At 48.4% G+C, this 27284-nt stretch overlaps 1 protein-coding gene across 1 annotated transcript in view; it reads left to right on the top strand.

Annotated features, from left to right (window-relative positions):
* LOC120243457 (transmembrane protein 132D-like) overlaps positions 1-27284 on the top strand; it is a 542185-nt gene that overhangs the window by 226607 nt on the left and 288294 nt on the right. Inside the window, exon 3 of the mRNA XM_039249585.1 lies at positions 23137-23283. Within this exon, the coding sequence (XP_039105516.1) occupies positions 23137-23283 (147 nt within the window). The remainder of the gene's footprint in view (positions 1-23136; positions 23284-27284) is intronic.

Here is a 27284-nt window from a genome sequence, read left to right as displayed (position 1 = left end):
CTGACAGACCCTTCTGGAAGCCCTGGTGGCGGACAGGATAAACACTCCTCTTCCCCAAATATTGTACACATGTCCTTAATTACTGCTGTGCTCAGGTCCCAGGTCTGTTCTCACCCGATGATCAGACGGTGGCAGGTGCTGCTGGCTTCCACCAGTGGTTCTCAACCTTTCCGTCTCTGGCTTCTTTACAGCCGTGCAAATTATCGAGGACTCCACAAATTGTTGGTTCGTTTAGGTATACCTTTCAATTTTTACCACATTCAAAACTTAAAACAGGCACTTTTAAAGTGTATATTTATTGATTTGACTTAAAAAACAATTGTAAAGCCATTGCACAGTAACGTAAGTAATGTATTTCTTTAGGGAAAACAACTGTTTTTCCAAAAGGAAACCAAATGCATGACAAAGGTAGCGCTGTTTTACATGTTGGCAATTTTTTTTGATGTCTGAGCTAATAGTTCTGTTCTCCTTTCCGCTTGCTCATGCAGTCAGTCTGCAGTGATAACGGTGTTTTTATTGAAGTAGAGATAGACTGTTTGACCTCACAGGTATATGCAGTTGGAAAAGAGAGGAATATTTTAACAGCCTTTTCAGAGCACTGCGTGTGTATCTTTTTTAATACTACACCAAAACTTGTCACGTAGTGGCTTCTGAAAGGTGGATTGCAGTGCGGATACTAGAACTCTCGCGTCTCCCTTGCCTAAGTCTGACTGTAGCTGTTGTCACACATTTGTCATTTGGAAAATACTGATTCGCCAGTTGTGCAAGACTTCCCAGTGTGGACCTATTCCAGTCTACAGTTCCCCAAATCCACATTTTCCTTCGAATACTAGCACCAGTCTCAGAAAAAGCCTGCGTGTATGGAAGAAGCTTCCAAAATCACAGTGGCAGATAACAGTTTTCCGAAATTGCAGTTTTGGCTTGAAAGCTGTAATTTGGTCATCAGGAACAAATAGTGTTAGTTATTTCTCTTACAGTGGCATACTCACTTTGTTCATTATGAGAAAGATGTTTGTCACATACCCACACTGAATAACCATGGTTTGCCAGTCGTTCTTGTAAGTGAAAGTGGTGTTTTGTGAGAAAAGGAGCTAGCTGGCCCAGCTGGCGGTTCAGAGACGAGCACGTGTGCCTTCCTCAAGACGGACACGAGAACTCTGTTGGGAGTAGAAACGGCATGTGTGATTTGCCACACAGAATGTTAAAGAGACATGATTTCAAGGACACATATTTAACACAAGTAGGTGACTCTTACTGTTGCGTCAAGGACGTCCTGAAGTAAGATTGGCATTTGTCACAATATGCGTTGTGGCGAATCATGTAATAACTACTGGTACACTTGGCGTCATTGCCTCCATCCACACGAAGCTGACCGCACCCACCCCTGCCTTGTACCATCAGGACAAAGGGCGGCCCAGTGAAAATGTGAATTAGCGTCTTGGTTTTATTACAAAAATAGTTGTGACTTTGCAGCACCGCTGGCCTCTCGGAGAATCACTGACGTAAGCCACCAAGTGCCTTCTTCTAACTCGGTCCCCTAAGAGCAAAGTCATTTCCCCCAAAGCCACAGGGTGTGAGAGGGTGATGGAAATGTCCTCTGGAGAAACAGAAGTGCACCGTTTCCCCAAACAAGTGTAAAAAAAAAGTTGAGTGACAAAAATAGGACAGTGGTCCAGACAGGCTGTGGGGTCCTTCGTCCACAAAGGTCTCGAGGAGGAGAGAAACGTCCTTGTCCCAGACGGTGCCGTGGGGGCTCTGCAGGAAGCACCAGGCTGTCCGGTCACGTTCTCTCTCTCCGTCGGATCTTGTCGCCGCACTGCGACATCGCTGTGGCTTTTGGTAGGAGCTGTCATGTGGCCTATCAGGAAAATGCCTGCTTTCATTTTAATAAATTCAACAAGTCTAGGAGATTTAGCTCAGAAGGCCGGCGCTGCCGCTGACAAGCGCTTTACTTAAGATGTTGTCACTCAGCTTCTCTTGTCCGCGGTTTTCCATTCTGTGAAATAAGGCAGGTGGACTAGATAATCGCCCGATTGAGGCATACCAGATTCTCTGGGAGCAAACCCTGTGAAATGCCTTCGTTACTCCCCAGATAACACTGACGTGTGAAAGTCGCTGTTGTTTGTCTTCCAGACTAGACGCCAGCTTGCTTTCAGGCAACGGTGTGATGCTTTATTTGCTACCACTTCCCTTGACTGTCAAGGACACTGTCTCAGGTCAAGGTCATGGTCCCAGGTCAAGGACAGCCACATCAGTATTGATGGCTGCCCTGATTGGCTCCTGTAACATAGGACTTATTAAATTATTTGCTTCTGGCCCGCAGATATAAGACTCCAGTTCAGATAGGCATTCGGGTAAGGGCTTGATGTCTCTCTCCCTCCTTCCCCCCAAATCCTGTGTTTTTTCCCGGTCATGCTGTTCCCAGCCCACCCCCAGCCTAGGTCCTCCATTTATCCAGAAGGAAGAACTTCATCTTGTCTTTGGTGTTCAGTGCAGGGGGAGGCTCTAGGTCCTTCAGGTTTTCACAGAATGAAATATCTATCAGAAAAATAAATGTCCATCTTGTAACCTTCCTGATGGGTCACCTGCAAGGCTCTGTGATGCTGACCTCTCCCTGTCTCTGTCTTGTATCTTTTCTCTTCCCCTCTCAAGAAGGGTGAGGAGAAGATCAAGACGGAAAGATGGGGGGAAGGATGGCCACATCCACCTCCATCCTTACACAGATAGACTTACACCAGAAGCACCGCGGATCCAAACCACATCAAAGAACAAACAAATCAGAGCACTCCGCGTCCTGGAAGGGTGGAAATTTATGTCCATGGTTTGCATCTTGTACACACACAGTATTAGCTGATCCTCAAGGTAACCCTGTACTTGGATTGAGTGTGTTGTTAACCGTTCTTCATATGAGGAAACAGATTCCGAGAGATTGTAGGCTCACTGTCCGAAGACGAAGAGCTTGGGTGCTGGGTCTTGGGGTGGGATCTGTCTTCCTTCCACCAGGGTGGGATCTATAGTTATAGCTCCCTGGGGTTCTAGGAAATGTGGGGGTCTGGGGTCTGCTCACCGGCCCCTGTTGTAATCTGTTCTCTGCTGTCTGGTTATCTGTCAGTGATTTGTTCGGTGTCTTCATGGGAAGTAGGATTGCTTGCTGGTAGGCAGTACCCTTCCAACTGAGGAAACTGGTTTACAGCAACATTCTCTTATTAAGAATAGAATATGCCCTAGATCCATTAAATTCTGCTGTGGAAGAATTAGTAAATTCCATGGCACCTTTCAAACACGTGATTTGAGAATATAAGGATTATGCACTTGGACTGTGCAGTGGACAATCTAGAAAGATTTCTCACACTCAGAAGCAATCACATTTGAGCCAGGGGCTTAGAACCTTGGAGAAAAAAGTCCTCGATTAGTTGAAACCGAAGTCCTCTTAAATTTTATGAATCCCTTAATAAATATGTAATGTATTCCACCCAACGTTTTAGTGTTTCACTTTTAGAATTTTGTCAAAAAAAAGTACATACATACATGCACACAAAGCCATCAAAATAAAGTGGCATTTATGTTTCTGGAGAGAAATACACTGTGCTCTGAATTAATTCACATGGAAGCTTACCACCTTCCTTCAGTTCAGGCGGATGGTATCCGAAAGGCCCAGCTCGAAACTCACAGCAGAGACTTTTCATCAGTGAAGGCCCAACTGGCCTTCCCTTTTGATCATTAAATTGAGCACCAAAACCTCCGGAGATTTATATTTTTAATATCTCAATTTGAAAGAGGGTTGTCCTCGGATCTGGACAGAATGCCTTTCGGTCTGAACTGTTAATTGGGTAGAGAACCCAGAGATAAACAAATTGATTTAATTTAATCTGCTTTCATGGCGATGCATAATGATAAGCGGCTTCTGTCTCATAGGGTTGAAAACCACGGCCCTTAATAAGAGTTTGTGGGTATATTATGCAGCTTTAAATAGCTTATGTTGTGCTAGACCGCTCTCCATAAATTATTCTAACTCCGCAGCATCTCAGGGACCCCCAGTTCTTGTCTGCTGTGGATTTTCAATCAGTGAAACTGTTAGTGTGACATGAAGGAACTCGGAGCCTTCTCCTGTGAAGAACAGTGCTGATCCCACGCCTCGTGTGCCATAAATGTGATTCGTCCTGGAGAAACTAGGGTTGCTGTCTGTTGCTGCGTGAGAAGCCCAAGCAGGAGGATTCGAAGCACTGGGAATGGCATGGGCCTTGGGAATGACCTTCACATACCGAGGCGCCCACAGGCTGGTTGGCTGAGTGGTTCCGAGTGTGGATCCCAAGTTAAGGCTAGTTATGGTCCAGGTCGAGTCGTAAGGGTAAAGTCATTGACTCTCAGTGGCAGTTTCTGGGTTCTCACCCAACCAGCTCTGTCCGCGTCTTGTGTTACACGTCCTCTCTGAGAGAGAGGCCTTCTCTGAATACCCCAACCTCAGTGAGGCCCTGTCTACATTCTCGTGGCGCCTTAGACTTTTCTTCATTCCATTCCCCACTGTCTGTCATCACATAGTCACTTAATGTCTGTCTCCCTTTCCTGGCCGTTGCTACCGCTCACTAAAATCTCCTCTGGGAGGAAGTGGGATATTCTCCCCCTTCGCCGTGAGGTCAGGCACACTCATATGGTTTTTCAGACTAAGGGACAGATAGGGAGAAGTGACATGTCACTCCCAGGTGGACACAGGGAGAGGCTGGGAGGGGAGTTTCCATCTTTTCTTCCCCAAATAAGGCGTCCGTCAACCCTACTGATGGTAGAGCCTCTACTGGTTGTCGCTGAGGGAGACAGTGCTGAGCCCGGGTGTGCATGTGTGGGAAGGAGACATGAACTGGTGTTGCCTACTTTGTAGGTGTCTTTGTTATTGTGGTGAACCACGCCCTGACCTGAGGGACCCACTCGTGCCGGCAGGAACCAGGACTGGCCCGTCCTCTGCTGTTTCCTCAGCAGTTAGCCAGTGCTGGGCATATGGGGTACCCACATCCAGTGCTTTTGTTTCTTCACTAAAACCTTGGATCTCTCAGTGCTCATCAATGGGTGCTCGGACCCGGCCTTGGAAATCTCCGTCGTTCCACATTTCGTGAGTTTGCCCTTAAACTTCAGTTGACTTTGAGGGTCAGGAGACTCTTCTCACCGAACAAAAATATCTTTTTTGAATTTCCCACATTTTTCTGGTCCCTACAGTTGATCATTGCCATCCACACTCCTCTTCATGGTTCTCTCTTGACTTGAAGTTGGCATCTGTGTCTTATGTGGAACTTCTCTTACCAGCAAGTCGTCAATATGAAAATGTCCTTGTATCTTTGGATTTCGATTAGATTTATGTGACAGAAAGCAAGTGTATGCTTATCCTTCCTACATTAAAAAGTAATAATAATACAGGAATTGAAGTCTTATAAGGTGGGCTCAATGTCAAAAATTCTGTCCAGTTGACTTTCTGGAACATGCTAGAGTAGAGCCCAAGGTGGAAGAGCTGACTATTTGTGAATGCTTCAGATTTAGGGAGGAAGGAGGATTCTGGGTTAAATCATGACATCTGCATGTTAGGTGAAGTAGAAGGAAATTAAAACAGATTTCCCAGGGTGCCTGGGTGGCTCGGTCGGCTAAGTCCCAACTCTCAATTTCAGCTCAGGTCGTGATCCCAGGGTTGTGAGATGGAGCCCTATGTCAGGCTCTGCTCTGATAGCGTGGAGAAGGCTTGGGATTCTCTCTCTCCCCCTCTCTCTGCCCCCTCCCCAAATAAACAAACAATGTTTAAAAATGCACAGATTTCCCACCTCTTCTCTCAGTCTTGATCTCATGTAGCTTCTCGGGCACATAAACTATTACACATACAGAGAACGCACAGCCTCTGCACCTGTTGGGAAACCAGCTGGTGTGTTCAGTTGGGTGCTGGTGGGTTGCTTTGTGATTATTCACCTAGCAGGGTGTTAGTCCCCTTTTGGATTCCTGAGAGGAGTTTGAATTCTGCAGGTCTTTACTGAGGGCGTGAGGCTGGCTGGAGTCCTGCAAAACCAAACCATTCAGGGAGTGTACGGACATAACTACTTTAAAATAAATCTGTTTGTTGAGTTCTCTACTTCCATGTGCCCTCTTTACCGAAATTGATCCCGAGAAAGCATCGAGGTGGAGGTGCTCAGCCTCACATTCGCCCTGCTTGCCCACACAGGACCATGGTGACAAATCGCCATGAGCGCACACTCTTCCCGGCCGGCAGCCGCATCGACAGCCCGGGAATGTGGGTTTCACGCTAATGACTACATGTCAAATTCTTTTGCAAACCACAGCATTTCGAGTTCTTTGCTTTCAAGCAAATAGAAGATCTTTACACGTTACTTTGGATGATGGATCCCATGTGGCTTTTTCCCTGTGGGGAGTTCAAAGCATTGAGGTACATCGCTGTATCAAAGTGCACTCCATTCAGCCTTTCCAAGGACCTCATCCATAAAACAGGAATGTTGGAATTGAACTAACCCTGAGCTTATCTCCTTCTTGCTGTAAATGAAGACCCCCCCCCCTCCACCCCGCAGTGATCCACTGACATGTCCTGTAACTGGGGGAAAATGCCCCTGCCTGGTGTCTCTCTTACCAAGTCGTGGTGACTGGCACCCCCTTCTGTATTCTTTTCTGCATTTTAGGACGATGACCGCACCTCCATGTCCCCAACCTCCTTTTCCTGTGTGGGTCTGGATTAGAGCCTGCAGAGGAGAGGCGCGGGGATTTGGAAAGTAGGAAAGAAGGCGTGTTGTTCTGTGGCTTCACGGGGATAGTGGAGAGCCCTGGAGGCAGGGGAGCTGGGGGTGGAAGTCACCCCCATTAGTGCTGCGGGCAGCGGAGGTGGGGGGGAGGGGCTTCCCGACGCTGACCTCCAGCCTGTCAGTGTTTCTCTGCCTCCTCTTAAAGACCTCCTGCTTGGACTCTGCTAGACTTGGTTCACTTTTTCTGTCCAGACAGGCTCTACAGGAGGGATGCTTGCCCTCATTCCATGCAGGAAGCCATGGCCACGTGACTTACTTTGGCCAACCTTTCCATGTAGATGCCTCTACAAAACTCAAGGTGAGGCTTCCTGCTCTGTGTTCCTGGGGTTGGGAAATTCCGGAGCCCCAGGTAGTGATGACATCACCAGAATATGCGTTCCATCAGCCTGAATTCTGGCCACATAGAACCTCAGGTATGAGCAGAAAATAAGTCCGACTTTCGCTTAGGTCATGATCTCGCGGTTCGTGGTTCGAGCCCCGCGTCGGGCTCTGTGCTGACTGCCAGCTCAGAGCCTGGAGCCTATTTCAGAGTCTGTATCTCCCTCTCTCTCTGACCCTCCCTTGCTCATGCTGTCTCTCTCTTTCTCTCCTAGAAATAAATAAAAATATTTTTTAAAAAAAGGAAATAAATCTGCTATTTGAAGCCAGTAAAAGTCAGGGTTGCTGTAGCATAAGGTAGCATGTAAGCCCATTCCCGTGATTAATCAGTGCATTTCTGATACTCCTTCCCTGTTTTGTGTTGAATAACTGTTCTTTAAAAGTTATACTGCTTCCGCTCAAGTGTGTATTGAATCCAATTGTAATGAATCTCAATCTAGAATTTTAAAAACCACATTTAGAGACTGGTGGACGAAGACAAAACATGAATTTGAATTCATATACATATTTTTGTTACAGAGACATATGACAGAGTGATCAATAAAGGACTTTCAGACATAAAAAATAGAACACATTAGGATAAAATTCAGTGAAAGAGACAATGAATATGCAAGCTCAAGGATAAAAAAAAACAAATATAAAATTCGAGTCTGGGAAAGTAGAGGTTCTCTGCATATTTTTTTAAAAATGAATAATGGTGGGTATCAAATCACCATGGTATTTGGATTCCAGTGAATACTTTTAAAAGAATGATATAACAGTTTAATTTTAAATGTCAATAGTTACAATATACCGAAAATCTCAACCTCTGCAGCTTAGGAGGGAAAATTTTAAATGTCAGCTTTAAAATGTGCCTGGGGAAGCATAGAAATTATTCTAGCGCATTGCTGTCCCATGACTTTTTCTGCGGTGATGGAAATGTTCCCTACCTGTGCTGTATGATCTGCTAGTCCCTGTCCTCATGTGGCTCTCAAGTTCTTAAAATGTGGCTGTGCAAAGCGAGGAACCCAGTGTATTTTATCTTAACTCTTTTCAATTTAAATAGATTCACATGATTGGGGGGACTGCCTTTTCGCACCGTACTTTTTCAGAGTATGTGACTGGACCATCAGATGTCTGAAAGGTCCAAGTCAAACTGCAAGACTATTTCTGGTTGCTGCTTTCCCAGAGGGGAACCTATTATAGTTGTAGCGTCTGTGGTCTTTCCTGCTATTTTAACCGCTGTAGAGACAACCCTGTGCTTCATTGGAACACCTTCGGGAGATAGAGACCCACCCCGTCCCCGGGGGAGACGGGAGCACCCCGTGGTAACGAGGGGTACGCTAGGATTCCAGCTGGGCTTACAAGGGGGAGCAGATGCTCAGAGACCTCTCAGCGCGGATGTAGGTGCAAGTGGCCAGGTGTTGGCGGAACGGAGGCTGAGACCCTAACGGCACGTTTTCTGCCCACTGTGGTGCCCGGACAGGTGATGGGTGGGAGGGACGGCTACAGGGTGTTTACATTAAGGGAGGAACACATCAGAAAACAGAGGGGACGAGGGGCGCCTGGGTGGCTTAGTCGGTTAAGCGTCCGACTTTCGAAAGCTTGGGTCATGATCTCGGGGTTCGTGGGTTCGAGCCCCGCGTCGGGCTCTGTGCTGACTGCCAGCTCGGAGCCTGGAGCCTGTTTCAGTCTGTGTCTCCCTCTCTCTCTGACCCTCCCTTGCTCACGCTGTCTCTCTCTCTCTCTCCTAGAAATAAATAAAACATTAAAAAAAAGAGAGAGAAAGAAAACAGAGGGGACGTTCCTCCCACCGCCCTGCACACCCTCACATCCTTCTGAAGGAAACGTGGATAGGCAAGCAGGGGGTCAGAGAGAGAGTGTGACGCTCCATGCGACGCTTCTCAACCTCACCTGAGGACACACACCTGTGTGTGTATGACAGACAACCGGTATTCTGGTGGAGAGGAGACAGGGCAGGACACCTAAATCGTCTGGAACCCAATCACCCAAGATTCAATGATCACGTTTTGACATACGTGTCCAGCTTTCTTCTGTCTGCCTGTATTTCTATCCTGTTATCTACAGAGAGGAGTATAACCCATTAACACGAGAATGTCAGGAAATCTTGTCACTTACACATTATAAATAAGAATTTTCTGATCTTTACGTTCTGCTTTTCACTTCATTCAGTTCTGGGAGGGGGAAGAAGTGCATGGGCAGAGGCGTGCTAACGAGGTGGAAAGGCCTGGCCACTGGCAGATCATCGTAGCTCCCTTTCTCTGCACATTAATTTGAAATATAAACAAAATATGAACTACAAGATTGGTTGAAAAGACCCAGCAAAATCTATTTTCCCCCAGAGGATTATCTTCTTATAGATCAAAACCTTTGAAATAAATGTCTTCTTATTCAAACATGTGTATACTCATCAGGGCGTGACACGGCTTAGCAGATGATGTCCACAAAGCCCAGAGGTGGCCCCAGGGTAATTCCGTGGCTGCAGACCCAAGCTTCCAGCCACCTGTAGACTGGTTCTTCGAAAGGGGACTGCCTAAAGCCCACCTCTCTTTTCCTTAGGGCTTTCTCAGATTCTAGCATGTTCTGAGGGAGGTCAGATACGTCCCCGTGCATACAGTGTGTTACCGTGCTCTGTGTCAGTGCCGCTGAGCTGTTGAGGACCAGTCAACAATGAGGCCGCCTAAGTTCTGAGTACTCGGCTCCTCTTTCCAAGTTGGAAGAGAAGGCGCTCTGGTGGGCTTAGGGGTGTGGAGCGGTTCCTATTATCGTCGTCGTTTTTACTGACAGCCTACGAATTGACAGGGTATTTGGTGTTTTGGAAGGACAGAGAGAGACAGTAAATTAGCTGGAGAGAATGTACTGTTTGGGGCACTGTGAAGCCATGGTGGGGCTGGAGGAGAGGATTATCCAAGAGGCCAGAACCCCCTCAAGAATGGGGCAAAGGGAGAAGGCAGCAAAGGGAGTCGGGCTTTCAGTATCTCAGCAATGTGGGCTTGGTGACTTGAGGCTCTGCTCTAGCTGGAATCCGCCTCACTGAGAAAGTCCAGCAACGTGGGCTCAGGTCCCCCTTGCCTTCTGCACCGTAAGCCTGTAGGCCACCGAGAGGCTGGTCTCCAGGTCTCTCTTCCCAGTAATGGAGAGTCACTTGCTGGGAAATATCAGATGCAACAAATGGGAACATTTTCTAGGTATCTCTGCAAGGGACGGTGGTGAAGGAAACACGGTGATAGATGGGCAAGGTATCAAGATTTTAGATTCAGAAAAGAGAGGGCTATTTAAAAAACAGGCATGGGGGCGCCTGGGTGGCTCAGTCGGTTAAGCGGTCCCGCGTTGGGCTCTGTGCTGACAGCTCAGAGCCTGGATCCTGCTTCAGATTCTGTGTCTCCATCTCTCTGCCCCTCCCCCACTCATACTCCGTCTCTCTCAAAAATAAAAAAACACTAAATAATAAAAAGCAGGGATGGAGCTAGAAGGGAAACAGTTAATCACTAGAGAGGATAGATAGGTGGTTGAGATACATAGTCAATAGATGATAGGTAGATAACAGATGCTAGGTGCATGCATGGATGGATGGATGGATGGATGGATGGATGGATGGATGGATGGATAGATGATAGGTAGATAACAGATGGTAGATAGATGATTCATAGATGAATGGTTGGATGGTTGGGAGGATGGATGGATAAATAGATAAATAGATGGTGGAAGGATGGATGGAAGGAAGGAAGGATAGATGGATGGACAGACGGATGGATACATACATACACATGTGGATAGATAGATTAGATAAGTAGGCAGTTAAATAGTCAGATAGATAGATAGAATTTAATACAGGAGCAAAGACAGTTACAGTGTTACTTTCCATTCAAATTCAGTCTTTCCATTGCTACTCTCCATACATTAAATGTGGATTTACCTTCCTTGTGTCTTTGTTACATTTCTTTCCAAACATAGTTTCTTCATTCACTCTCAGGCTGCCACAAACATACTCTTGCCGGAAGGAATTTAGAGCGAGAGAGAAGCCTTACTAGTCTACACATAAGGACTTTGCAGTAGAGAAGGACTAACTTGTGTCGCGCCCTTGTATGTTACTCTTGTCTTACCAGCAAAATACTCTATATTCCAACGAAAGTTTCGGAGGGTATTGAGCTCTCCTTGTTCTTTCATGCCCGGGACTGTCATCAGACCACTGGAATCTGGCGGTACTGATGCGGTTCCACGTTGGACCCTTTGTTAATTCCAAAGACAAAAGCAGGGATCCCAAACCCGTTGCCTTCCGGGGACAGGCAGCCAATAAGACTGAGTGAGTTAGTCCAGGTGTTTGTGTTCGGAGAGGCCCGAGGCGATGAGGAGGAGCGGGACGATGCAGGAACATCTGTGCTGTTTGAAGGTGGCAGCCCCAGCTGACTGGTGCTGCTGAGGCACACAGATCAAGGACTCTGGTTACTGTTCCAAGACAAGCCCCAAATACGGATTTTTAAGGGAAATGTCGTAATTTTAAATTAAAAAAATTTAATGTTTATTTTTATTTTTGAGAGATAGAGACAGAACATGAGTGGGAGGAGGGGCAGAGAGAGAGGGAGACACGGAATCTGAAGCAGCTCCAGGCTCTGAGCTGTCAGCACAGAGCCCGACGCGGGGCTCGAACCCACGAACTGCGAGGTCATGACCTGAGCCGAAGTCGCATGCTTAACCCACTGAACCACCCATGTGTCCCTGTAACTTTAAAATATTGGTTCATGTGCTCAGAATGGAATAAAAGTACGTCAGTAAGAGGCTCGTAGGCCACCTCCAGCCTGTCAGCTGCCACTAGGTGACTTATGACCGAGGGAGAGACCCCTTTCTCCAGGAGAGCCATGTGTCTGATGAGCGCCGTGGGCGGGAAGACACCGCTTTCCATTTTGGGTCCAAACACGGTTACTCTGCTCTCTCTTGCTGCACCGCACACCTGATGCTCGAAACAAAACCTTTTCCTGTGTTCGCAGGCTCTGCGGGTCAGGAACCAGGAAGGGACACAGCTGGGGTGGACGTTTCTGCTCCATGATGGTGGGGGCTCAGCCAGGAAGAGACCAGGGAGATGACGAGACCCTGAGGGCTGGACCCCCTGAAGGCTCACCCTGATGGGGGTGCAGGCACCGGGGACCTCCGTGGGTCGTCAGATGGACGCCCTCCTCGCTGGGCGGTGGGGCGTCCCCGCAGCTGGAGGCTCCTGCCCCTGGGAGGAGGCAGCGAGCTCCCGGGACAAGCACCCATATGCTGACTCGGCTCGTGGGACTTCCCTTACAAGTCCCGTCTCGTCACCTCACCGTGGCTGCCAGCCTTCCTCCGGGCGCCAGGGGAGGCGACGGCGCATCGGAACAAGAGCGTGGAGAGCAGGACATGGCTTCGCCTTCCCGAAACCAGACCTGCCTTGTCTGCCAAGCACCAGGCGGATTCAGATGATAAAAGGGGAGCTGAATGGAGATTCGAGTTCTCCGATTAACATGCAGAGCCGTCTCTTCTTATTTATCAAAGCGTCTGTCTTCGCCTCCCCTGGTTTCCTTTGTCGTTGACCAGTTCAGCACTTTGCTTTTCGCTGACCAGGACGGCTGTGAATCTGCGCTTGATGCCGGATGGGGGAGCGGCAGGTGCGGGCAGAGGCGCCGGCTCCCGGCCCCCCTCGGGCCAGTCAACGGCGTGAGGCTGTCACAAGATCTTCAGAGGGACAGTCAGGGCGCAGGAACACGGGGCCACCCCGTCCTTAAACAGAACCCTCTCTCACTGTCATGAAAGCAGAGGGGTTAAGTCCTCCCCTTCTGCTCCCAGGCTGCAAACTCAAGTGTCTCTATCAGGGCTTTTTTAAAATATGAAAACACGGGCAAACACACCAGTGTGGAATAGTAATTGGTTTCATCAAAGCCATTCCCCGGTGCCGTAGAGTCTGCGATTCATCTGTGTTCTACACGGGAGAGAACATATTTTTAATAGCTCCCAGGTCCGTTTGTCTCCTATGTAATCAGGGCTGAGGGAGCACCCAGATTCTCACGTGCTGGCTGTACAACAGCGAGAGGAGGGGCTGCCAGTGGACGCCTGGTCCGTGGTCTTCCGCATCCCCAATGCCCTCCCCCCCAACCCTCAGTGTCTGCAGCCAGCAAGATGGTGCACCGATGCCCGTGCTCGGGTCTGTCCTCGGTCGGGGCCGGGCTGAGGGAGCCACGCCATCTGGAGCGTGTGCAGGCAGGGGGGTCCGGGGGAGAGACGCCAGCAGAAAGCAGGCGCGAAGTCTTCAGCTTCCGCCAGTGCTGGGAGGGGTCCACGCAGCTCGCGTTTTGTTGAACAGACCACTCCACAGGGGGTGGACGAGGGAATCCTTACAGGTGCCTGGAAGAGAAGCTGAGAGCATCCTCGCGGCTGCCACACTGGGCAGGTGGCAGACCCATGTCCCAAGGGCCCCTTTCCTTTCCGTGTCTAACCGTCCCCAACGTCTGTTAAATCCTGGCGTCTCATTTGTAAAAGGAGAAAGGTGATCATTTTTGGAAACACATTCGTGGGTTTCCTCTTCTGCGTCCCTGGGGAGGGACTTTCGTCTTCGTCGAGGCATCTGTTGGCCTCGGGTGGGAGGCGCTAGGATGACCTTTCCCGTTACTCCTGAGGTTGTTCCGTGATTTGCTTTGTCCAGAAAAATGTGAGCAGGAGTGACGTGTGTCCGGTGAGGGGCAGAGCGGTGGGACTGACGCACGCTCTTCCAAGCTCTGTGAACATGCAGGTCCACGGCCAGAAGCCGGAGAGAAGGAAGGGCCCCCGTTCAGGCTCTCGTTTCCCCAGAGAGGCAGTTGTCCTGAAAGCTGGATTTCGTGGAGTGAGAAGAATCTTCTGAAAATCTTTTGTATCTCCCCACACTCTCCCTTTAAAAAAAATTTTTTTTTTTGATGTTTTATTTATTTCTGAGAGAGAGGGACAGCGTGAGCAGGGGAGGGTCAGAGAGAGAGGGAGTCACAAAATCTGAAGCAGCTCCAGGCTCCGAGCTGTCAGCACAGAGCCCGACGCGGGGCTCGAACCCACGAACCGTGAGATGGTGACCTGAGCCGATGTCGGCTGCTTAACCCAGGCGGCCTCACACTCTCCCTTTTTAACACCACGAGGAGCCCTGATGGATTAAACATAAAGATTTTGTTATTCTCCAGGGGCAGGGGGTCGCCCATGAGATGCAGGCAGACTGGATCCCACCTCTGTGCTCAAAGGTGTGGGCCGATGGGACTGTGAGAAGGATGGGGCGGGGGGGGGGGGCAGAAGCCCTGATGAGGGAGAGAGGAATTTTCTGGGAAGACCAGCGAGAACTCCAAGGCCAGGAAGATCTGTGCCAGCCAAGCCACATTTGGGTTCTGGAAGCAGGCTGCCCCACACATTAGTTACGCAGTCACTGAATCCAGGCTTGGTGAGGCTAGGTCTAGTTCCCCGGGGGCAGTGTGGGGTACCCTCACGCCCAGCATCCACGTGCCCTGCAGAGGGACAGGCGGGCTTGTCGGGTTTGCCAGGAGATACCCCACAGGGACAGAAGCGTCGCAGAAGAACACAGAGTCAGAGTAGGGCTTCTGGAACCAGCGTCAGCCGTGCATTAGCTGTGTGGCCTTGAGCAAGGTACTCAGCTTCTCTGTGCCTCCCTCTCTTCATCTGTAAGATGGGATAAAACTTGTCTCACAACAGCATTTGCACCTCTCCACTTTTCTTTTAGACAAGACTCTTACACGATGTATTGATTTTTTAGTGCACAGACACATCGAGAGAGGCGGGTTGTGGGCTCACCGATGGTAAAGGGTGTTCGGCTGTGGGGTCACCGGATCCGGCTGATGGCAGGGGGGGGGTCGTGCCTGTGGGGGCGGGGCTCGTGCGCAAACTGTACTTTCTGCTCTAAAAACTGAAGCTTATTATTTTTTTTAAATCTTACTACTTTTTAAAAAGTGATATTTAATCGTGAACTTCTTCAGCAAAGACCCACACACTGGTTTGCTCGCCTGATACTCTCGAGCCCGATTCTGGTCCGTCCGAGGATGTTGTACACACAAATACTAACGGGCCGTCATGTTTGGGTGCAATCGCAGCAGTGAGAGGATGCCCCCTGGAGTTTGCAGAGATGAGAACCCACCATGACAAGCTGAGCTGGGGGCCGAGTCCTGTCCCCCCAGATGCCGGACTCCGGGGTCTGTTCACGGGACCTTACTTGGAGGTAGAGCCTTTGCAGACACAGTCCCCATGGCACGTTGTTGGGCACTAAAAAACGTGTTCACGGGGGCGCCTGGGTGGCTCAGTCCGTTAAACATCCGACTTCGGCTCAGGTCTTGACCTCACGATCTGTGAGCTTGAGCCCCACATCAGGCTCTGCGCTGGCGGTGCTTGGGATTCTCTCTGCCCCTCCCCCGCTTGCTCTGTCTCTCTCAAAAATAAATAAACATTAAAAAAATGTATTCACAGCATGGATCTCATGATCAGTGTTCTTTTCACAGATTAAAAAAATAAGTAAAAATGAAAAAATAAGAAAAAATAAAAATAGAACCTGAACTCACAATGACTAAAACCGGATTAAAAGTTGGGATAGTGGGGAATTGGTAGCACTGGCTCCAGGCCTGGGTGTGTCAGAAATCCAGAAACAGCAAAATTAAACTCACCAGACCAGTGAAATAGCATTTAGTAAGAGTGTATCACGCATAGACGACCAGTTTTCAGACTGGGCGCTTTCACGTGAGAAATTGTTGTGAACACGCTCAGTGAGGCCACATCAGAGGTCGATAACCCGTGAAGTGGGGGCTGTTACCCTTTAGGCAGATGGTTTTCATGGTGGGGGGGGGGGTTCCTGGATGGCAGGGGGTTGGGGAAAACCACTTTGAGGAAGATTTCTTGAGTTTCTTTCATGATTATCAGGGGCACTTAGAAAAAATAACCTAGGTCTTGCATACGTTTGTGAAATGAGCTGGACTTAGGTTTGCCCCTGTGGCTTACGGGATTTATTTGCTTGGCGTGGAGGGGGGCGTTCTTCAAGCTTGGTCTCCATTTTATTTTATTGTAATTGTTGGACGCAGGTCTCGCATACAAGCAAGGGTGTCTCTCTTCTCCTGGTTTTTCCAACCTATTAGCTCACGTCTCGCTTGGTCCCATTGGGGTGTGATGGCTGAAGTCACTTGTCTTCAAAGACTCACCTTAAGTCAGGGATGAGGACCCAGGGGAAGGGGGGCACTCTTCTGGGAGCTCCTGGAACATTCCTGAGCCCACCGATCTGACTGGATCCAATCACTGTCACCAGAAGGAGGGAGAATAAGCATTGTCTGTGGGTGGCCTTATGTGTTTCCAGGACCCAAGGCTGTTGCCCGGAGAAATAAAACACTTTCAAGGTAGCCACACGTCCCTGTGCAGATGCCATTGTTCTGAAGGATGCTGTGTGGGACATGGCGGGTCTGGTGTTCGGTTTCAGGAGGAAGCTGTTCCCGGTGACAGTATACTTCCCTGTTGTCTTTTGGGGACAGAACTTCTGCTGTGGGCCATCACCCCATAATTGCCTGCTAGGTGTTATTTTCAATTTTAGAGAGGGATGTTTTAGGGGCACATCTCTCTCTCACTCTCTCTTTTCCTTTGAACTGAAAGGCAGTCTTTGAAAATGTGCTAACAGAAGATGAGTTTTGCTGAAATAAGCATCCAGATACCCTGAAAAAAGAGAGAATAAGAAGGAAATAACCTTACTAGATATTAAAACACGTCATAAGCTATTGTGTTTAAAACATTTGGGTGCTGCCTCATGAGAAGGCAGACAGATCAATAAAAGCAAGTGGAGAAGCCAAAAAATAAGCCTAAGGGGCGGACAAATTTAGTATATATCAAAGATGGCATTTTAAATCAGCAGGGTCCCTGGTGAATCATTTAATAGATAGTACTGATGAAACCCATATGGGGGAAAAATAAAGCCAGATCCCTCTTCTACTCACATCTCACACAAAAATAAATTCCAGATGGACCAAGGGATTAATTTTCTTATAAATTGATTTCCTAATAAACAATAAAAATAAGACCAAGAAAACAATAGAGAAATGGACAAAGAATGTGAACAGGCATTTGATTAAAAATGAAATATTCAAATATAAGTCTATGAGAAACACATACAATGACCCCCAGGCTTAACAAAATACTGTTTTTATTTGTCGGATCTGCAGCAATCAGATAGGCAGACGAAGGTGAGAATTGGTAGAATCTCTTTGGCAATGTAGTGAGCTCCGTCAGAATTGAACTCCGGCATCTCTATGGCTTGGCAGTTCCTCTTTAGACGTTTATGCCGTACACGTGAGTGTGTGTGTGTGTGTGTGTGTGTGTGTGAGCACATGTAGCTTCCCTAAAGCTCTGAGTATAGCAGCAAATATTAGAAACCACCGATTTGTCCATCATACAGGCACTAGGTGACTCGATGTTATTCCGGAACACCTACACAGTGGATTCTCTTGTGATTGTGAATCAAGGGTGCCGTGGGTCTGTAAATGCTGATGTAGACATTCCTGCTGGATGTATTTTGAAATATGTATATAGTTTCTGAAAGTGTGGACGCTATCGCCCTTGGTCTTAAGCAGTCAACATAGCTACATAGCACAGTGTCCCAGAAACTGTGTGCTAAACTGGGTGGAGGTTAGGGGAGGTGAGTCTCCAGTGAGAGAAACTTTGTGTATCCCCATTTGTAACATTTGAATATTTACAACATGCGTAGATTATTTCTTCAATGAAAAATATTGTTAATTAAAAATTAACAAACCTCCAAAGACATCCCTAAAAGTGTGTTTGTTGCCCAGAGCTCTGGTTTTGATTTAGAAAGTTTCCCTTAATTAAAGAAGTATATTTAAGCAATTCCTCTAAAACGCTGGCAACCTCAAGGGCTGAGGAAGCAGCACTCCTGTGATGTGCTGTCGTCAAACTGGAGGGTTGGGCTCTTGCAGACAGGAGGGTTAGGCCCCATCCCAAAGCCTGGGAACAACACGGGGCGCAGTGCTGAGGGCCGGGGCGGTGCCTCAGAGCAGGAACCCACCCAGACGCCCACAAACGCTTGTCACCAGGGAGGAAGCCCACCCGACCTGCTTTTCTGCGAGTACGAGACCTGCTTGCTCTGAGATGATGGTCCTGGCGAAAAGGGGAACTTGTACGCCCCATAGAACTTTGAGTCCCCACTCCCGTCTCCCAGTGGATTGCAAGGGTTGTGTTTCATTTTGCTTTTTTTTTTTTTTTCCAAATTGGGGCTTTGATGAACGATTGATTATTGTACAAACAAGATGGAAAGAGGGTGAGACTCAAAATAGTCAGGTATGCAGGTCTTTGTCAGAATAATGATGATGATAGCTAACGTCTGTCTTCTTCCGGACACTGTACGAAGGACTCCGTGTATGGTTATCTCTAAGAGGCCATTACATTCAACAAAGAATGGGGCTTTCTCCTTGCACATCCGCTGGTTCACTGGACGAGCCTACGATGGGAGTCGATAACACACAGAATGAGTGAGGCGGTGCCTGCACGTGGGCGGCGCAGGCAGGGCACGCATTCATCGCTTTAGTATCAGCGGCAAGTGATGTGATGTCTTTCTAGAAACGGTCATGAGCTGTTCTCTCTTGCCGCCCATCCACTGAGCCATGATTTGGGGGAGCTGTGTCGAGGGAAGCTAATTCCATCAAGGCTTTGTTTCTCTGCACGGACTTGCTGGTTTGCATGGGGTCATGATCCCTGTGAAGTAGAGCGTTTAAACAGTGCCCTTCAGTGTGGGGGGCAGTCTGTTTTCGGTAAGGACAGAAGGGTTTCCCTCTCCGCTCACATGGTAGGCAACAAACAATCCAATGTAGGAGACACCTGTATATGTGTACATATTTCCCTTCTGCCGGCTGACTGGGTCTAATTGCTGCTTTACCGTGGAGCAGGTACGTCAATAATAAACTCAGTTTTTCTAGGCTACCAACTCCTGTACTGGGCTCTCTGTCCCCTTGTCTTGCTTTTTTTATCCGTTGTAGAACTTACCAACATAAAACGTGTGTGTGTGTGTGTGTGTGTTCTTTCTCATTGAAATAGGAGTTCCATGCCAATATGAAACATGTCTATTTCACCCTTATTTGCATTTCCGGTCCTGTAAATTGTCACCTGGAGAGTGCAGAAGTGTTTGTCGAATGACTCAATGAACAAATAAACAGACACTTTGGTTTACTCCGTTATTCATGACCTGGTTTGGTCATGTATACAGTCAATGTGTACAGTCACGTGTTCACAACACTTTTTCAGGGGGGTGGGGTGCACACTGTTGATGCCCACACAGCTCCGTGTGCCGGGCACTCCTGCTTCTCCCGATGGCACGCCTGTTTGAACTTGCGTCTGTAGGAAAGACTGGCCTTTGCACCCTCTTCATGAACGGAGATTTGGAAGGAAAACCAGGTGCTGAGAAACACTAGAGACTGTGTAGGAAGCACTCAGATCAAAGATGTTTTTCTTTTTTTTTAATGTTTGTTTTTGAAGGAGAGACAGGGTTAACCATGTTTGTGTGTGTGTGTGTGTGTGTGTGTGTGTGTGTGTATCCATCCATGTGCATAGTCGCGGGTGTATGTATTCTGTAGTTCTGTTGTGTTTTAAAAACACGGTATACCGTGAACCCAAGCAGGTTTTACTTGTATCAGTCCACAGTGTGTGTGCCTACTACGGGCGGAAATGACAGCTTTTCCCTATCACCATGGTAGATATATTTTCAAGTATAAATATATAACCGAGTGTCTTTAGAAATCAAGTGCTCTCTTTATCTCTGTGTAATGAAATTGTCAACGTAACCTGTATTTATTGAACCACAAGTAGGTCATGAAACTTCTGTTAATGAATATAAGTAGCTCAGTTGTCATAAGCAAAGACAGGAATCGGTTCAAGCCCAGTGAAGCCAAAGTGCACCTGTTCTGAGAGTGCTCTTAATGGTTCCAAAAGGCTGCCCCTTACAGCTCTGAGATCACTGTGTTAAAATGACTAACCTGACACAGACCACGGTATATGCCATCGATGTTGTCTTCGAGGAATGACCGCCCTGTTTCTTGCACGCGATCGTGCTTGACACACACACGTCATTCAGTGATCTGTCCGGAGCAATGATCTGGTCTTCAGTTCAGAACAGCTGAAACACAGCCTAGAAATGTGTCTTCTCTCAGGAAAACGTTGTGTGTCTCCGAGAGGCAGCTTCCTAGCGTCCTGCACTAAATTTCAGAAAAGGTGTCCCTTTAGAAATAATGCTATTCATTTTACTATCAGGTGGCTGCAATAATTATTAGCAACAAAAACTAGGTACTTCCTAGGTTAAATAATCAACCATGTTCCTTCTTGAGAACTTAAAAAAAAGATTCACGGGAGAAACATTGTCTGAGCTCCACATGACCTACTTGTGAATAAAATGTAAGAAAAATGGGAGCCCGCCCTGTATCAGAAAAGTCTTATGCACTGATATCTCCTATAGAACAAAAAGATCACCAAATCTAGGATGATGACCTATTTATCTAAAGCAAATTTGATTCAATAAAATTCCAAGGCACAATAATGGGACAGCCCTTAGAATTCATCTCGGTATAATAGCAGCTGTCCACAGTGAATTGAACTTTTTTTTTTTTTCCCACCACCTCCGGTTACTTGCTATTTAATTGAGTTCCTGCAAGGCAGAAATCACAGCTTTATTCACCTGTCGATTTCACCGGAGTATCCAGAAAACGAGACGGCTTTCTGCCCTGTGCATGGCTGCATTCAAAGTGTTCGCTTGTACGATGATTATTTAAAACAGAAAATGTGCTATTTTTTTTCGTGCAGAAACAAGGCTGTCCACATAAGCTCACCTCCTAAAATTGTCAGCTTTGGTACCGAGGGCCACGCATGAGATACAACTCCTCTTCTCTTCGTAGAACAGTGAAATCAGTTTGTGTGTTGGGGTTCTCAGGCCTCCCGCCCAGGGTCGAGGACTTGCTCGCAGCAAACGTCCTGATCAGGGCTGCGATGTGTTCTAGGGAAGGAAATGACACAAAGCTAATTCAGCAAAAGGAAAAGATGTGTGGGGTGAAGTTCATGTGTTAAGTGTCATCCAGCTGGGAAGCTGACCTGAACCTAGATGCCCAGGGCGTCCCCCAGGGGCTGGTCACCAGGCCCCTCTTCCTGGCCTGCGCCATAATTCCAGGCTGCCAGGAAGAAAGCGGGTGTTGTGCATAAACCATATTGTTTGTACAAACAGGTTTGGCACAGCGGACCCTCTTCTCAGGGAATGGTGGGCCCCCCCTCCCTCCAAGGCCAGTCCTGGATGCCAATGAACTTTCCAGAACGGCAGCCTCAGACCTGCCATTCCCTCTGTGACACCTCACGCTTTAAAGCTGTTTCTGTGCAGGGCGCCTGGGGGCTCAGTTGGCTAAGCATTCGGCTTCGGCCCAGATCATGATCTCGAGGTTCATGAGTTTGAGACCCGCGTCGGGCTCTGTGCTGACAGCTGGGAGCCTGGAGCTGCTTCAGATTCTGTGTCTCCCTCTCTCTCTGTCCCTCCCCCACTCACCCCGTCTCTGTCTCTCAAAAATTGATTAAACATTAAAAAATTTTTTTTAAGTTGTTTCTGTGAGAGGTTGTGTGAGTGGTGATAGATACAGGTGCCTCCCTCCCCTCCCCAGTCCTGAGGGTGCTGCGGCCCCTACATCCTGCCTGGGTCTGAGTGTGCACGAGGGGTTCAGAGGCCGGCCCCAGGCGTCCCTGTCCGTGCGGGCACAGCGGAGTCGCATCTGGAGGGTGCACCCAGAGTCGGCCCCTCCCGGGCCACCTTGTCCCCGGCTGCTCACTCGCCCGTGCTCTGCTCTTGCTGCGAAGCTCTTCGTGTGGCCCCTGCCCCTGAACTCCGCCCCCCCCCCCTCAGGGGACAAGGAGGAGCAAACCCAGCACGAACATGACTTTGGAACACGAGGCCAGTTTGTACATCAGACGGTTTGCAATGCATCGCATTTTTACTGCACACTTGCGGTGCCATGTTTTCCACTTGAAACTTAGAAGGAAGAAGGTCGTGCAAGGAGCCCATTCTGCTGTGCTGTTTCCTCCTTCCTCACCCGCCAGCTTCTCAGGAAGGAGCGAGGCGCCTCCTCTCTGGGTGCGGAGCCTCTGGGCATATGATTTGCCCCTGCCACGGACGATGGGGAAGGGACGGACGAACGGCGGTGGGGTGACACGCGTGTGTGTAGGGAGAGCACACTTGTCTCGGGAAACTTGTCTCCGTGTAAAGTCTGAGTGGGTGTGAGCTCCAGACATGCACGGATCAGGCTCGAGTAGCAGAGGGTGTGCGTGGGATCAGGGTAAGTGGCTTCTGAGCCACACGGGTTTGTGTGGTGCTGAGGGTAGCACAGGGCACGGTCTGACCTGCATGGTGGCTCGTGGCCACCTGGCCAGGTGACGTAGCACCCAGGTCACCTGCCTGTGAGCTGCGTGATGCCCAGGTCGTCAGCTGCTGGGCGGAAAGGACAGTGGCACTGACCCCACGGGCATGTGTGGTCATAGAGGTGAGGCTGCAACACCCATGAGGAGCGCCTGGCGCGTGGTGCGCAGTCGGTCAGCAGCGACGGGGGGGACGGGGACGGGGAGGGCATGGGCAGGAGTCAGACGGGTCTGTTCCAACCTCAGCACCTGCGTTCCTGGGGCCATTCCCCTTTTCTGCCTAAGTCTTCATGGTCTGGGGCTTTGCACGTGATTCTTTTTTTTTAAAAAACTAAAGTCATCTGTGAGTGCAGCTGTGACCCTCCGTGCCTGCAGAGTGTCAGCACACTGCCCTAGCCCCCCGGGCATACCTGGGGAGGAATTCGGACAGAGTGGTTGCAAGCTGGTCGCTGATACGGGATTGATGTGAGCTCCCGGGTGCCAGGCCCCCGCGTGCAGCCGCGTCCCCGAGTCCCCAGGAGCGGCGGCGCCCCGGGGTTCCCCAGAGCCATCTGAGCTGTGCCCCCACTGTCTCCTACAGGGCCAAGGTGAAGAAGGGCGTGAGTGTCGTGGGGGTGAGAGCCAGCAACCCTTCCATCTGGGACATCACGGAGGGCATGGAGGGCACTGGCAAGCACGCACCTGCTGTCATCGTTTGTCAGAAGAAATCCGACGGCCCAGAAAACAGGTGAGTCTCCGCGGCCCGCAGCGGGTTCGAGTTCGAGGTGCCGTTCACACGCAGGGTGTATCGTTCATACTTCTCAGAAAGGTGGACGGGATCCGTCGTGTGGGAAGGGTGAGCTGCCATTCACAGTGAACCCTTCAATTTCCAGCGTAGCCTGGGGTCATGCGCAGGGACCGCTCCATGCGGGTGGATTTAACCCACATGGTGTCACACGTCACCGCGGCCTCCTTCTGGCCGGCCTGGGCATCTCTGATAAAACGCCTGTCCCTCAGGCATTACACCTGAGAGTGTGCAGATCTCTTCACACACAGGCAGAGTCCGGGGTAATGTGCGCAACTGCATTTGTGTGCACGCGCTTTCTGATGGACGGTGGGGTGTCTGCTGTGGAATTACAAGGCATGTGAATGGCTCTAGAGACTAATTTAAACTTGAACTTGTGTCCGAGACCCACCAAATTAGCAACTGTCAACTTGCAGCCGCGCGGAGAGACTTGGAAACTCATTGCTTATTGGTTTTTATTCCTGTTTCCTAAAGCCTCATGTGGGGCTCTGGAGGATCCCTAGTCTGGCCACATATTTTTACCACTTTTAGGTTGGTGGGGGTTTTTTTTGCTCTTTATGTTAGTGGCAGTTGAAGAGTGACAGGCAGATAAACGCCAGGTCCAGAGCACGTTTTATTTCTGGTGTCGGGTGATTAGACTTGAGTGTTTGGAAAAAATATGTTTATGTTCTTTCCATTTGCTTATTCTCATAACGAGGTCATGGATTCCCAACTCATGGCCGTGACTGTGTTTTCGCTTTGTTGTCAGGGAGCATCTGATGCCAGTTTGGGGCGATTTGACCTGGGATCTTTTCTGTGTTCCTTGGCCCATACTGGGGCTCAGGATTCGGGTTATCAGTTCTCAAGCTCTGGCTTGTGCCCTTGCTTTTGCGACCGGTGCTCCAAGAGTTTTCCCTGGAAGATTTGCTTGTGGAGCAAATGAACGGGAAAGGAAGAAATGTGCATGTCTGCCCTGAATGTCTGTGTGGCAATAGCACGCCACGCTGATTCCCGTGATGAGCCTGTCCGGAGCCGCACATCCAGATACATCCGTGCCAGTCACGTGATTTGGGAAGTAAGGTGCCACCTTAGGAAGGTTTCTTTTGAGTTGCGAAGTTAGCAAAAATTAGGAAGGGTGGATGGGTGGATGCACGGATGGGTACAAGGTAGGTAGGAGGAGGTGGATAGTTAGGAAGGCAAGTGGGTAATTTAATTCTTTACAAGAAGAGGAGTGGAGTTTGGGAGGAAGGATTTCAACTAGTCTGTTTTGTTTTCTCTTCTCTTCCTTGCCATCTCCGCTGGGGGTTGTTATAAGTAGTAGTGGTTGTAGCGTCTTCTATAAAATATGAAGAGATTTGAACAATTTTAAACTTTTATGATTTTTTTTTCCGTTGAGTCTCTGGCTAAGGATTAGCTCAGTTTATCTCGGCCCTGGAGGAGAAATAAGGACACTTTCTGAGCATGATGCCTCATCCCCCTGAAGGCGGAAGCTGCTTTTCCATGGGTCAAAGCTCCAGGGGCTTCCAAGAACAGCTTTTAACAGTTCTTTAACCGGAACAGAAACTCAGCATCTGCAGAACACACAGGAACAGACACGTGACCCGCACTTGCCTTTTTTCTTCTTTTCTGTGTGTCAGGATCTTCTTTAAGAAGCAGGTGCCCTGAATGGAATTTCAAGTGTTCCTTCAAAGTGCTGATACCATACGCCATTCCCATAGGAGAATATTCCTGAACCTTTTGTAGATGCTGATGTCCATTTTCTGTTTCTTCCTATGGGTCCAGAGGATAGGAAAAAAGCACCCACATACGCAGACAAACGCGTGCACACTTATGTGTGTCTGTGTATGCCCTGAGTTGTATATGCACACACAGTATATTGCATATGTATATACGCACCATGTGCTTGTACTGAGATATATGCATATGTAGTATGACCACGTAGAACACATATACGATATAGGTGTTTAGGTGTGTGCGTGCATGTACACCTGTTAGTACGTGATTTATCTGTGCTCACATCAGTGGAGGTGGAAGTTTATGGTTTAGAATTCACTTCTTGCACTACAGCGGGGAAGGCTTTTTCCAGAGGAAGCTTGAAGTGGACGCTCTCTTCACTTGTGAGCATGTCTCTCTTGCACAGAGATACAGCAGTCTGTGGTGCAGGTGAGGCTCTCCACAAATGCGAGTTTGCTGCGGTTCTAGAATTAGACTCCATCTCTACCACTGTAAGTGTCACGCTGCTAACCACACGCTGAATCCTCTCCAGGGCACCTGTTTAGAACAGTAAGGCATGTAGCAAGATGTGTGTTGAAGCCTGGGTTGGGGAAAACCCAGAGAAAGGTACTTTAAAATTTTTTTTTAGTATTTATTTATTTTATTTTTTTAAGAGAGAGAGAGGCAGAGTATGAGCAGGGGAGGGACAGAGAGAGAGGGAGACAGAATCTGAAGCAGCTCCAGGCTCTGAGCTGTCAGCACAGAGCCCGATGCGGGGCTTAAACCTACAGCCGTGAGATCATGACCTGAGCCGAAGTCGGATGTTGAACTGACTGAACCACCCAGGTGCCCCAAGAGAAAGGTCATTTTTGAGCAGAGGGGTCCAGCAAGTGTGATTTCTACTGGGCGGGGGTGGGGGTGGGGTGGGACGTGCCAGAAAGTTGAGGGAGAAGGCTGAAGGTTACATTATCCTGTAAACCATTTGGATTGTGAATATTTTTCAGAACAGAATATTTGCTCTGTTCATGTATTACCATTTAATACCATGCAGACAGCTAAACTGACATTTTTGAATCTGATACGTTTATTAATATATTCAGCTTTTATCCTCAATTCAGAATTTTTTATTTTACTTCTGTTTGTATGGAATTCAGTGACCAAGCATCACATTCGAGTATTTGGGGTAGTGAGTGGCCTGGGAGTTGATTTATTTCTCTTTATCTGAAGGGTAATTGGAAAACGTATTATAGGGTGGATATTTTACTGTTAGAAGTTTTGCTTCAGAAATTGTCTTGCTTTATAAATTCTTCCTACTCCCTCTGAATGTTTTTTTAGTTATTCTTAAAAGTCAGAATCAGATCATCAGAATGTAAAGAGGCAGCCTTAATTAGCTCAAGAGTCATGGATTTTGTATTGCTAATAATTCACCACGGATCACGAAGTTGTGCTAATGAAGTTAAATCACTGTGACAGGTGTAATTTTATGGATTAAGAAGACACTTGTGGTCGTGATGAATTCAGTTAGAAGGAGTAAAGATCTCTCATCTGAGCTGAAATACATCCTTCCCTTTCTGGAAAAGTTGAGTTTCCAAAAACCTTATCGTTATAGTATTAACATGTGGATGTTATCACAGCCCTCTGTGCTTGGCCATGTAAAGTTGCCGTCCAAACCATGTGTTTTTTTCTTTAACATTTTTCTTTATTTTTGAGACAGAGGGAGAGCGTGAGCAGGGGAGGGGCAGAGAGAGAGACACACACACACAGAATTTAAAGCAGGCTCCAGGCTCTGAGCTGTCAGCACAGAGCCCGACGCGGGGCTCAAACTCAAGAACTGCGAGATGGTGACCTGAGCCGAAGTCAGATGCTTAACTTACTGAGCCACCCAGGCGCCCCTCTTCGGTCCTTTTTGACTAAACATAGCCAAGAAGTAGTATGGAGCAGAGCAGAATAAGAATCCCAAGCAGGCTCCATGCTGTCAGCGCAGAACCTGATCGGGGCTTGAATTCATGAACCTTGAGATCATGACCTGAACCGAAATCTAGAGTAAGACACTTAACCCACTGAGCCACTCAGGCACCCCAAGCTGTGTATTTTTTATCTATTTGCTCTTCTCTGCACAGGTGTTTTCCAGAGTTTTCCACCATTGCATCGGTGGTGCATAGATTTGGGTTTGAATAAATCTGAACGACAGAAGTTTCTTTGGTTTTCTGTTCTTCAGCAAGACTTTGGATGAATGTGCTCATCTGATTAGT

Source organism: Hyaena hyaena, unplaced genomic scaffold (genome assembly GCF_003009895.1).
Source record: "Hyaena hyaena isolate Hyena2069 unplaced genomic scaffold, ASM300989v1 scaffold_343, whole genome shotgun sequence".
NCBI lineage: Eukaryota > Metazoa > Chordata > Mammalia > Carnivora > Hyaenidae > Hyaena > Hyaena hyaena.
Note: the sequence above shows the minus strand (reverse complement) of the source record. Positions and strands in the feature narration are given on the sequence as shown.